The sequence below is a fragment of the Chiloscyllium plagiosum genome, chromosome 17 (assembly GCF_004010195.1).
Source record: "Chiloscyllium plagiosum isolate BGI_BamShark_2017 chromosome 17, ASM401019v2, whole genome shotgun sequence".
Lineage (NCBI taxonomy): Eukaryota > Metazoa > Chordata > Chondrichthyes > Orectolobiformes > Hemiscylliidae > Chiloscyllium > Chiloscyllium plagiosum.
Window position 1 is genome coordinate 33,321,864 of NC_057726.1, and position 12,519 is coordinate 33,334,382.

The 12,519-nt window shown below is 38.9% G+C and overlaps 1 protein-coding gene across 1 annotated transcript in view; it reads left to right on the forward strand.

Moving 5' to 3' along the window:
• Positions 1 to 12,519, forward strand: part of zcchc14 (zinc finger, CCHC domain containing 14) — a 117,347-nt gene that overhangs the window by 73,037 nt on the left and 31,791 nt on the right. The window contains exons 9-10 of the mRNA XM_043706822.1: positions 6,059 to 6,150; positions 11,229 to 11,356. Coding sequence (XP_043562757.1) covers positions 6,059 to 6,150; positions 11,229 to 11,356 — 220 coding nt within the window. The remainder of the gene's footprint in view (positions 1 to 6,058; positions 6,151 to 11,228; positions 11,357 to 12,519) is intronic.

Consider the following 12,519-nt stretch of genomic DNA (forward strand, 5'->3'; position numbering starts at 1 on the left):
TGTTTGATACAGTCTTTGCACAGTATTTTGTAAATGACATTAGTTTTGCTTGTTGTCTGTAAAGGGTCTTTCAAATTCATTAGCTGCTGTTTTATTGTGTTTGTGGGTTTGTGGGCTACCATGATGCCAAGGGGTCTGAGTATCTGGCAGTCATTTCCAAGATATCTCTGACGTAGGGGAGAGTGGCTACGGTTTCTGGGTGTGTTTAGAAATAGAAAGCAGGAATCATCAGCAGTGCTTCATCCGGAGGCTCATAAGATGTTACCTGGTATGGTGACGAAACGTCTGAACATGAACCTTCCAGCTCAGCGAGCTAGCCTACATCCAGAATCTCAATCTGAACTATAAATCTTCTCAAAACTCGCCATTTTAATGATGCTTTGCAGTAGCATCTACTACCAATATATTATGTTCCACTGCAGAATAATTGAGGATGTGGATTTAAACCATGACTCATCAAAGGGTCAGTTTCTTGGACTAAATATGTTATAGAGTCATAGAAATGTACAGCACTGAAACAGATTCTTTGGTCCAACTCATCCATGCTGACCTGATGTACAAAATTTAATCTAGTCCTATTTTCCAGCACTTGGCCCATATCCCTCTAAACTCTTCCTATTCGCGTATCCGTCCAGATACCTTTTAAATGTTCTAATCTTACCAGCCTCCACCACTCCCTCTGGCAGCTCATAGTATTTCCCCCTTTTTGTCAAATTCTGGTGACTTGATCAGGACCTGATAGGTGTATCCCAAAGTTTTGTGGGAAGCTAGATAAGTGATTTCTGACCATGTTGCTGAGATATTCGTATCAATGCTAGCCTCAGTGAGGTGCCAGAAGACTGGAGGTTGGCTGTTGTGGCATTATTTAAGAAAGGCGGTAAGAAAAAGCCAAGGAACTATAACATTTGAGCCTGATGTCAGTGATGGGTAAGTTGTTGGAGGGGATCCTGAGGGACAGGATTTACATGTATTTCGAAAAGCAAAGATTGATTAGGGATAGTCACCGTGGCTTTGTGCGTGGCAAATCACTAACTTGATTGGGTTTTGTGATGAAGAAGATTGTTGAAAACAAAGTGGTGGACGTTGTCTATATGGACTTCAGCAAGGTATTCATCAAGGTTCAGCCTGATAGACTGGTTAGCAAGTCAGATCACATGAAATCCAGGGAGAGCTAGCCAGTTGGATACAAGTTTTCTTTTGAAGTTAGGAGACAAAGTGTGGTGGAGGCCTCTGACCAACGGTGTCGCAAGGATCAGTACTAGGTCCACTGATTTTCATAACTTATATAAATGATTTGGATGTGAATAATGCAGGAATGGTTAATGAGTTTTCAAATGACACCAAAATTGGTGGTGTAGTGGACAGTGAAGTAGGTTATCTCGGAGTTCAATGGGCTGAGGAGTGACAGATGGAATTTAATTTAGATAAACGTGAGGTGTTGTATTTTGGTCAGGCAAATTAGGGTAGGACTTGTACACTTAATGGTAAGGTCCTGGGAAGCCTTTCTGAACAAAGGGACCTTGAAGTGCAGGTTCATAATTCCTTGAAGAGGACTTTTTTGGTCACTGCATTGAGTGTGGGAGTTGGAATGTCATGATGTGGCAGTACAGCACACTTGGTTGGACACTTCTGGAATATTGCATTCGTTTCTGGTCTCCTTGCTGAAGGAAAGATGTTGTGAAACTTGAAAGGTTCAGAAAAGATTTACAAGGATGTTGTCGAGGTTGGAGGGTTTGAGCTAGAGGGAGAGGTTGAATAGGCTGTGGCTATTTTCCATGAGTGCCAGAGGCTGAGGGGTGACCTTTTATAGAGGTTTATGAAATCATGAGAGGCATAGATAGGGTGAAAAGCCACGGTCTTTTTCCAAAGTTGGGGAGGCCAGAACTAGAGGACATAGGTTTAAGGTGAGAGGGGACAGATTTAAAAGGGACCTTAGGAATGACTTTTTCAAACAGAAAGTGGTGCATGTATGGAATGAGCTTCCAGAAGAAGTGGTGGAGGCGGGTACAATTACAAAATTGAACATGTATCTGGATAGGTACACAAATAGGAAAGATTTAGAGGGATATGGACCAAATGCTGGTGAATTGCATTTTGGTACAACAAACAAAGGTAGAGTTTATACAATTAATGGTAGGGCTTTGGGTAGTGTTGTAGAACAGAGAGATCTAAGGGTTCAGGTCCATAATTCTTTGAAGCTTGCATCACATAGACAGGGTGGTTAAAAAGACATTTGGCACACTTGCTTTCATTGCTCAGTCCCTTGACTATAGGATTTGGGAAGTCCTGTTGAAGTTTACAGGACATTGGTAAGGCTTCTTCTGGAATACTGTTCTTGTTGCTCAGTTGTAGGAAGGATACTGTTAAGCTGGAGAGAGTTCAGAAGAGATTTACCAGGATGTTGCCGGGCATGGAGCTTTGAGTTATAAAAAAAGGCTGGATAGGCTGGCATCTTTTTTCACTGGTGCATAGGAGGTTGAGAGGTGACCTGATAGACCCCTCATTATTTTATAGACTTCTCTCTAATGGTAGTTGTCTTTTCCCTAGGATGGGGAATTTCAAGATTAGGGAACACATTTTTAAGGTGAGGAGAGTGATTTTGAAAAGACATAAAAGGCAAATGTTTTACATGTAGGATGGTTTGTGTTGGAATGAACATCCTGAGAAAGTGGTGGATGAGGATACAGTTACAATGTTTAATAGACATGATGCGGGTTCAGTTACAATGTTTGAAGTGATCTGAGATTTGGAGTGATCTGAGCCAGAAGCAGCAGGTGGGACTACTTTAGTTTGGGATTATGTTCATGGATTGGTTAGACCGAAGGGCTTATTTCAGTGCTGTACAACTCCATGACACTTGGTTCCAGTTTGCTGAATTCTAAATAGCTCAGCCTTCAGGCTTGCTAATATTTCTAGCAACCTTATATGATCAAGAACTATCCTTGGTTACTTTCATTAGCAATGGATTAGGCTTTTCCAATTGTGTTCTTTCGCCCAAATGAATGTATATCGGTTGTAATGCTTGTATTTTTTTCTTAAATATTAGCAATTGCCAATCCACTGTCATGCCTTTTAATTGAACTTTCCTCGTATATCACAGCCAATTCAGCCTTCATTTCTTTTGTAGTTTCCTTTGTTTAGATTTAGGACCCTAGTTTCAGTTTGGACTATTCCACTTTCTACCCCTATAAATAATTATATCCTAATATGGTCACTTTTTTTCTGAAGGACCTCTTATCACAAGATTATTAATTCATCCCTTCTCATTGCACAAATTCAAACATAGGATTGCCTGTTTGCTGTTAAATCCTGAATATATTGATCTGTCTGTGTGGAGTTTGCACATTTTCCCAGTGTCTGCGTGGGTTTCCTCCGGGTGCTCCGGCTTCCTCCCACAATCTAAAGCTATGCAGGTTAGGTGAATAGACTGTGCTAAAATGGCCATAGTGTTCAGGGATGTGTGGGTTAGGTGCATTAGTCAGGGGTAAATGTAGAGTAATAGGGTAGGGAAATGGATCTGGAGGGTCAGCATGGACTTGGGCCAAATGGCCTGTTTCCACATTGTAGAGATTCTATGATTCTAAAACCATCCTGTACACTTTCGAGAAACTCATATGCTAATGCTAATGTATCACTGCTAATGTGGTTTGCTCAGTCCATATTTAGGTAAAGGTCACAGACGATTACTATTACATGAATCTCTAATCCCATGCCTGACTTACAAGAAGCCTACAGATGACTCCCAATAATGCTTTCTACCCCTTGTTACTCCTTAGACCAAGCAGATTAATTCTGCATTTAGGTCATCCGCACCAGTATCCATTTTCACTGTTGCACTGATTTCACCTTTCACTAATTATGCTACCTGACCTTTTACCTTTTTCCTGTCCTCAAGACTGAATACCTTTTGAATGTTCCATTCCCAACCTTGCTTATCATGCAGCTATGTCTCCATAATCACAGCCAAGTCATACCCACTTACAACGATTTGCACAGTTAATTCGACTATCTTATTGTGAATCCTTTGTGCCTTCAGATATAGTACCTTTTGACTTGTCTTTCTGACATTTTTGCGCAGTTCTTTGTACTACTGTTTGCTGGTTTTTATTTCCTCTGCCTTCCACTTTTTTGTTGTCTAATTTTCTGACTTTCATTTTGTTACTGATGAGACTAAAATCAGTCTCAAAACATATCTAGGAGATAGCTTACACCATAATTTTCCTCTTATTTTGAGGCAAGTGTGAGGTGCTGCGTTCCAGGTGTGATTTGATTGGTCAAACTACTAGGCTTTAAGCAAGACACACCTAATTCTTACACCACAGTTAAAAAACATACAAAGAAAGAAAGGCATAACTTTAACTCTCTCAGAAAACTTAACAAAATAATATATTATTTAACTATTACTCGTCAACTGTTCCAATATAGCAGCATTCCATAAAAATACTCTTGGCAAAGGCAAATTCAGCAAAATAAATTTGCTCACTTGCTATCTCCTCCAGTACAGAACACTGACAGCATAGAGTCATAGAGATGTACAGCATGGAAACAGACCCTTTGGTCCAATCCATCCATGCCGATCAGATATCCCAACCCAATCTACTGGAGACCAGAATTGCACGCAATATTCCAACAGTGGCCTAACCAATGTCCTGTACAGCCGCAACATGACCTCCCAACTCCTGTACTCAATACTCTGACCAATAAAGGAAAACATACCAAACGCTGCCTTCACTATCCTATCTACCTGCGACTCCACTTTCAAGGAGCTATGAACCTGCACTCCAAGGTCTTTGTTCAGCAACACTCCCTAGGACCTTACCATTAAGTGTATAAGTCCTGCTAAGATTTGCTTTTCCAAAATGCAGCACCTCACATTTATCTGAATTAAACTCCATCTGCTCCTTCTCAGCCCATTGGCCCATCTGGTCCAGATCCTGTTGTAATCTGAGGTAACCCTCTTCGCTGTCCACTACACCTCCAATTTTGGTGTCATCTGCAAACTTACTAACTGTACCTTTTATGCTCGCATCCAAATCATTTATGTAAATGACAAAAAATAGAGGGCCCAGCACCGATCCTTGTGGCACTCCACTGGTCACAGGCCTCCAGTCTGAAAAACAACCCTCCACCACCACCCTCTGTCTTCTACCTTTTGAGCCAGTTCTGTATCCAAATGGCTAGTTCTCCCTGTATTCCATGAGTGAAACAAACAGCAGAGAGAGGATTCCAGCTTTTGCAGCAGCAGCAGAGAGTGCTGTATCCAGCAGCTTCAACTCCAAAACCCCATTTTCAACAACTGAAAGCAACACTAAAACCTTGAGTCTGTGTGAGCCTGACTGCACCCACTCATGCTTCTTTTGTGTACTTTTGAAAAACCCCAAAGCAAGTTACTCTGCTTTCAATGGAACAGATACCTCTGCACCAAGTTTATAACACCCCTCTTCAAGAGAAGCAAGACAGGAAAAAAAAATCGATCTTAAAGGCACATTGTCACAATTTCCATCTTTGTTGCTCTCACTGTTGTCTTCCCCACTTCTAATCTCATTGCCATTCTAGTGTGAACCCTCATACATTTGCAAATGCCACATTGAGGATACTGGAATGGCTTTAACTTTTCACAACTTCCCCAAAATCAGTTCCAATGCCTCAAAAATCTAAATCCCTCCCTCCAGTACCGTCTCTTCTGCCAAGCATTTAAGCTTCTCCTATTCCTGATCTTGCTAGCATGTGCAATGAGTTATCCTTTGATTACCACCTTCTGAGGACTAGTTTTTCAATTTTTTTTTCTAGCTCCCAGTATCCTGCTTTCTGTAGTTATGTGTTTGGTAGCAACATTATTTGTGGGGTAAAAAACTACAGTCTTTGGTGTTTCCAGAAAAATTGAAATCTGCGTTTGAAGTTGATTTTTTAATAACTCAATCTGGTAAGATGTATTGTTATAGCAATTTAATGATGTGTTAATTTACTGCCACAACTTTTGCCTTTAAGTGGTAATTGAAATTAAATTCGGCTTTAATCTCATATTTCAAATTGAATTAATCACTGAGCTTTTTTGTAGTTCCTCAGTCTTACTGAAGAAGATCTGAACAAGTTTGAAACACTCACATTAGGAGCGAAGAAAAAGCTGAAGATGCAGCTAGAGCTTGAAAAGTAGGTTTTTAAAACATTCTTGATTTTTTTTTTAAAGACTACTGAAGGACTTGTGTTTGGAATCGTGAACAGTATTCAAAAAAATTATAAATCTGATATATTGACATTGCTGACAATTTGTCAGCATACAAATGATTCCTCTTATATTTGAATTATATTGATGTTTAACTGCTATTTTGGTATTTGTACAAAATATTAATTTAATTTCTTTGTTGTTCTTGGGGATGTGATTGCTGATTTTCTCTTTTAAAGTTGGCTGAAGGCTTTCTTTATTTACATAGCAAAATAATGTTCAAACAAGTGAATGTAAACATTTCTCCAGGAATTCTTCATTTGCTGTTGGAAGAGAAAGTTGCAGTGTCACATGGCTTTTTTCATAACTATGCATTCCTCTTATTTATTTCTTTATCCAATGAGATCTGCTAATCCTTTGTAAAAATGGTTTGATCAGATGGGACGATTATCTAGCTGTATGCTTTGTGCAGAAAATAGCATCATGTACAATTTTAAAACAGTTGAAGCATAGTGAAGGCAACTAATTTTTAAAATGTAGAGTTTTTTAAGGATTCTTGGTGGAAGGTGGGTTTGTAACAGATTAGCCTCAGTCAGCTGTAAGATAGTGACTTTTCAAATTGTATAATAATTGAGTAACATTAGTTGGTCTGCTGTATTGTAAAATAATTTGAAACAACAACATAAATATAGGAGGCAGAAGTAGGCCCTTTGAACCAGTTCTATCATTCAGTAAAATCGTTGCTAATTGGATTGTGGTTTTAACTCCATACATCTGTCTGCCTCCCATAACCCATGACCCCCTTGCAGATCAAACATATATCTAACTCAGCCATGAATATATTAAATGATTGAACCTCTACTGTTGTCTGGCAAGTGAGTTCCAAAGACCAATGGTTCTCTGTGAGAAGAATTCCTGCTTTTCTTAAATGGGACACCCTTTATTTTTAAATGTAACACCCTATTTCTTGATACCATGTCCTCTTCACATCAACCCTTTTAAATTCTCTCAGAATCGTTAACATGTTTGAGCAAGATCATCTCTCATTCTTCTAAAATCCAGTAAGTATTGGCCCAACCTGCTCAGGGTTTCCTTATAAGACAACACTTCCATCCCAGGAATCCACCTAGTGAATGTTCTGAACTGGCCCCATACAAGTGTAGAGGGCTGACAAGCCTGCAGAACTGGATGGGCCATGTCCTAGAGTCTTGAACAATGTGTGGCACAGGATAGTACATGCATTGGTTATAACTGTCTTAAAACAAAAGTTCCCTTTGATTCTGGAATGGTCCCGGTGAATTAGAAAATAGCAAATGTAGTGCCTTTATTCAACAAAGAAGGGAAGTGGAAACTGTAGGTTAGCCTAACATTTGTCAAAGAAAAGCTGCTACAATTCATTGTTAAACAGACTATTGCTGAGTACTTCAGAAATCACAATTTGATCAGGCAGAGCCAACATGAGAGGAAGTCATGTTTAACTAATCTGTTTTTTTGATGAGGCAACATCCATGTTGGGCAAATGGCAGATGTGATTTATTTGTTTACCAAACAGCTTTTGGATATCCACTTCAAACGTTGCTGCACAAGATAAGAGCACATAATGTAGGAGTTAACATATTAGTGTGAGGTAAGGATCTGTTAGTTAACAGGAAACATTAGGGATAAATGGGTCTTTTCACAGCTGTCACCAATGGGTTGCCAGAGGGATCAGTACTAGGCCCTCCAATATTTACAATCTATGTCAATGATTTGGATGAGGGGACAGATCGGGTGGCAGCTAAATTTATTGATGACACCAATATGCAAATGAAAATAAGTTGTCAAGAGGAGTTGGAGAGTCTGCAAAGGGACATAAAAATGTTAAGTGTGTCAGCAAATCTTTGGCAGACAAAAAATAATGTGGGTAAATGTGAACTTATTCAACTTGGTAGAAGAATGGGAAAACTGTATACTGTTTAATGGAGAGCTTGCAGGTTTTGGTGGTACACAGGGAACTGAGCATCCTAGTATATGAATTAGTTTACAGATACAGCAATTGATTAGGAAGACTATTGGGAGGTTGTCATTTACTGGTAGGGGGTTGGAATATCATAGTAAGCAAGTTTTCTTCGCAGCAGTGTGTTAGGGAGACTACTGCAGAGTTATGTAGTTTTACTTTCGAAGGTTCACTGAACATATTCCTAGGATGAAAGGGTCTATACAGGTTGGAGTTTAGAAGAATGATATATGATCATTATTGATATATATGTGATCTTCAGGGGACTGGATCAGATGGATACTGAGGGTTGTTTCCTCTAGTGGTAAAGATGCAAACAAGGGGCGTGCTTTAAGGATTAAATACGTTCCTTCTAAAACAGATGTGGAGAGTTTATTTTCTCTTGACTGGTCATTTAAGAGTAGTGAATTCTTAGCCTCAGAAGGTTGTGAAGGCTGAGTTCAATAAATTTTTGATAGACTAGGGAGTTGAGGATTATGGGATACAGACAAAACAAGTGGAAATGAAGCACAAACAGGTCAATCGTGATATTATTAAATGGTGGAACAGGCTGAAAGGATCATATGGTGTATTCTTACTCCTCAGCCTTAACTTCCATCTTTATTTACAGAGGAATCCCACTTGTTCTTCTTCCTGTCCTTCTAAATTGCCAAATAGGTTTTTTTGAGTATTCAGTTTCCCGCTTTGTTCACTTTGCAACTATGGTTTTATAAAATTGATTTTACAATGTAAACCAAAATCATGTTCCAAGAAATTATTCTCCATGAACTATGATTTGCAAAAATAAAGTCTCTTCCCCTCTATTATCTTAATGTAGAATCTTTATTCCCTGTTTAGGGAATAAACATTGTAGACATAGGACTTAATCCCCTAATTTTTACAAAGCGATAAAGACTGAGTGTTGTCTTTGTTCCTAATTTGTGAGAAACATTTGTGATTATGTGGGAAGGTATTATTTTATTTTTCATTGGACTTTTGAATATCTTGAAGGAAGTATTAATTGTGTAGTGTGTAATCTATGCAAAACTTATTTTTTAATGAGTACCATATTACTTTGTTGGTTGTCATGTTGGTTTTTTGCATTAGTAAGTATCTTCGTACAGTATATGCAGAGGGTCACAATAATTTGGAGACTCCAGAGTACTATAGCCTTTAGAATATATTAAGTCTGAAATCATGACATATTGCTAAAGCTACAAGTATACTATCTAACCTCTCAAACAATAGTGGAGGGTCTCCCTAAAGTTGCAAAAGATTAAAAAATAGACTTTGTTTTAAACATCATATTTAAGTAATCCAGGTCAGAAAATAAACAAAGCCATATGAAGTACACAGTTCAAATTATAATTGATTTTATAATTTGAAAGTGTTCCGTATTGTAAAAGTAAGAGTAGCAAGCTAGTACTGCACAGGATTTTAAAGTCTGTGCTGTGTAATCAAAAACTGTATTACAACCATCCTGCACTACATACTCCAAATTCTTTGTGGTCGTGCTGTCCCCAGAATAACAAATTAAAAATGTGGAGTTATTGTGATTGCAGTAACATGATGGTTCGTGCAACCTTCTGCTGCACTGTGAATTAGCAGGCACGAGATTCAGGGGTACATTTTTCTGCATTGCGACCCTGAGCTCATTTATTTTGAGAGAATTCCAGTGGATATTGCATTGAGAAAAGAGTGAATTATTCTAGTCTGAAGTTTACTATAAGCAGTTACAGTCCAGCCAATCTGAAGTGTTTTTAATGTTAACAGCGTCAACTCCATACCTAATTGGTGTAGAGCCCGTCACAGTACTTTCATTTCTGGGGATCAAACATTCAGATGGCAAAAAAACTACACATGCAAATACTTGAGCACTTGCTTTTAAATCATGATTTGTGACTTTGGCACGCTATTAGCTTGGTGACAACAGAGCAGGGATGCTCCTTTTTGGAATGAACCTGCAAGGTCGAGTCTTGCATTCTGCTGAAGTTAATGATAGGATATGGTTAACATTTTTTGCCTTTTTTTTAGCTGTACTTTGCCAGATTGAAAGCCTGACTGCCTGATTGTTGGAACACAGACTTTTAGCACTAGGCTGCTCTCGGGGAGCAGAGAGAAGGGAGAAAGGTTTTGGAGGGTCATTAGGCTGGAGGAGGTGCAGTGATGAAATTACCTCACAAAGGAAACGTTTAGATACCTTTTGCAGAAAAGAATAGAATGACTGGGGACTGAATAGGGTGATGACATTCCAAGGGTTGGTAAAAGGGAGAGATCAGAAGGGCACGGAAGGTGAGGGTTTGGTCAGAAATTATTTGATTGCAGGGCATTGTAAACAGGGAAAATAGATCCAGTAAATGAATGGAAATACACTTGCTTACTATATTCAACAATCTTCCTCTCTCTTTAGCTGACCGGTTTCCTGACAGAAAACCTGACCACCCAGAGTTAAGTTTAAAATGATGGTTAATTCTGATGCACTGGTTATAATATTGAAATGACCAAACTGCTTTCTGAGAAGATTTTGGAAACCCACCTCTATCTCCATCAAATTTGTTTCCACACTTTCTTTCCAAGACACCAGACTCAAACCTACAAGTTCTTGAGGTTAAAATTCCCCTTTTGTTATTAGTGGCCATATCTTCTACAACACATGGGTCTGTTTGTACCAGTCAACAGATATAAAACTACTACTTCTTTCTGTACCTCTAGCACAGCCAGTAATTTTACATTGTCCAAGGAGAAATGTGCCTCTGAGTTAGGCTGTGGAAATAACATCTTTTGGTGAAACTTAATCTTTGCAGCAGTGACAGTACTGCTTCATTTACTCGCTTTTGCTGTTGAATTCTTGGCTGATATTGGTGGGAATACGGTAAACATAATCAGAGAATAATTGCTTATTCTAACTCTTCAGCTTGGCAAAGGTGCATGATAAAAGCACATGGTTAAAAAAAATACAAATGTCTCAATAAATGCAGACAAGAAGTTGCATATGATTCTGTAACTTTAAATTCAATTAAATTGGAAATTTTGAACTTTCTGGTCGTCATGATTTTTCCAGTTTCGAAGTTTAACTTTTTTGTTTTTCAGGGAGAAGTCTGAGAAAAGAAATATCAATAGTACGGGTCAGTCACCTGTTTCCAGTGCTGGTATTGCACGGGTCACACCAACAAGTCATTTTGGTCCCATTCACTCGATCCGCTGTATTCCTAATGCAGGTACTTTTTGAAAAGTTCAAACCAATTATTTGCTCGATCTATAATCACTGAACAAAAAATAAAGTTTTGACAATAAATTTGTCTCCTGCCTTCACTGCTCTGCATTTCTTCAGGTTCCTAAATGCTTGTGAGTTCAGTGTGATCCGGAGGAGAATAAACAGGGCTTGGTGACAGAGCTGGAAATTGGCATTTATTGGTTGAAGTAGTGGGTGGCCTTCACCTAATTTGTGCAATTCCTTCGACTGCAAAATCTGTCGTATTTTCTTTGGGGATAGTGCTGACAGGGGAGAACTTTGGGTCTCCCAGTGAACATCAAGAACTGGTATTAGGCCTCTCTAATGTCCAAATTAGGAGCAGAATATCTGTTGAGAAATCAGTTGGCAGTGAACAGGACAGTTTTGGGATTTGAGCCTTGATCAGTGTTGCAGGTCTACCTGAAATAAGTATATGGATTTCACTTCAGTACGAAAGGCTATCATAAAAGCTGTAATGTAGTAACAATGTAGTAATGTAATGTTTAGTGCTAGCATCCATCGATGAAATCCAGAAGTCATTTGAAATCCTGTTATTTGCTATATATCCTTCGTCTATGAATTTAAGAAATTTCTAATTTAATGTTCCTTGTCCACAGTTAAAAGTCGCACAACACCAGGTTAAAGTCGAGCAGGTTTATTTAGAAGCACGAGCTTTTGGAGCACTGCTCCTTCGTCAGGTAGTTAGGACACACAATTTATACTATAAGATCAAAGTTCAGGCAACTGATATGAAGTATTGAACATACCAAGATGGCTGTTAAGTCTTTAAACAGTTAGATTGAGGTTACAGGTTTCAGTTCATTAATATGTAAATCCCAAAACTTCTTTCAAGTTATATTCCTGAGATAATTCCCTCTTCCCTACCTCTCCCTCTTCCTCCCCACTGTCTCCTTCCCCCCCAAAGTTCAGGCAACTGATATGAAGTATTGAACATACCAAGATGGCTGTTAAGTCTTTAAACAGTTAGATTGAGGTTACAGGTTTCAGTTCATTAATATGTAAATCCCAAAACTTCTTTCAAGTTATATTCCTGAGATAATTCCCTCTTCCCTACCTCTCCCTCTTCCTCCCCACTGTCTCCTTCCCCCCCGCCTCTCTCTCATGTACCCCCACACTCTCTACCTTCCC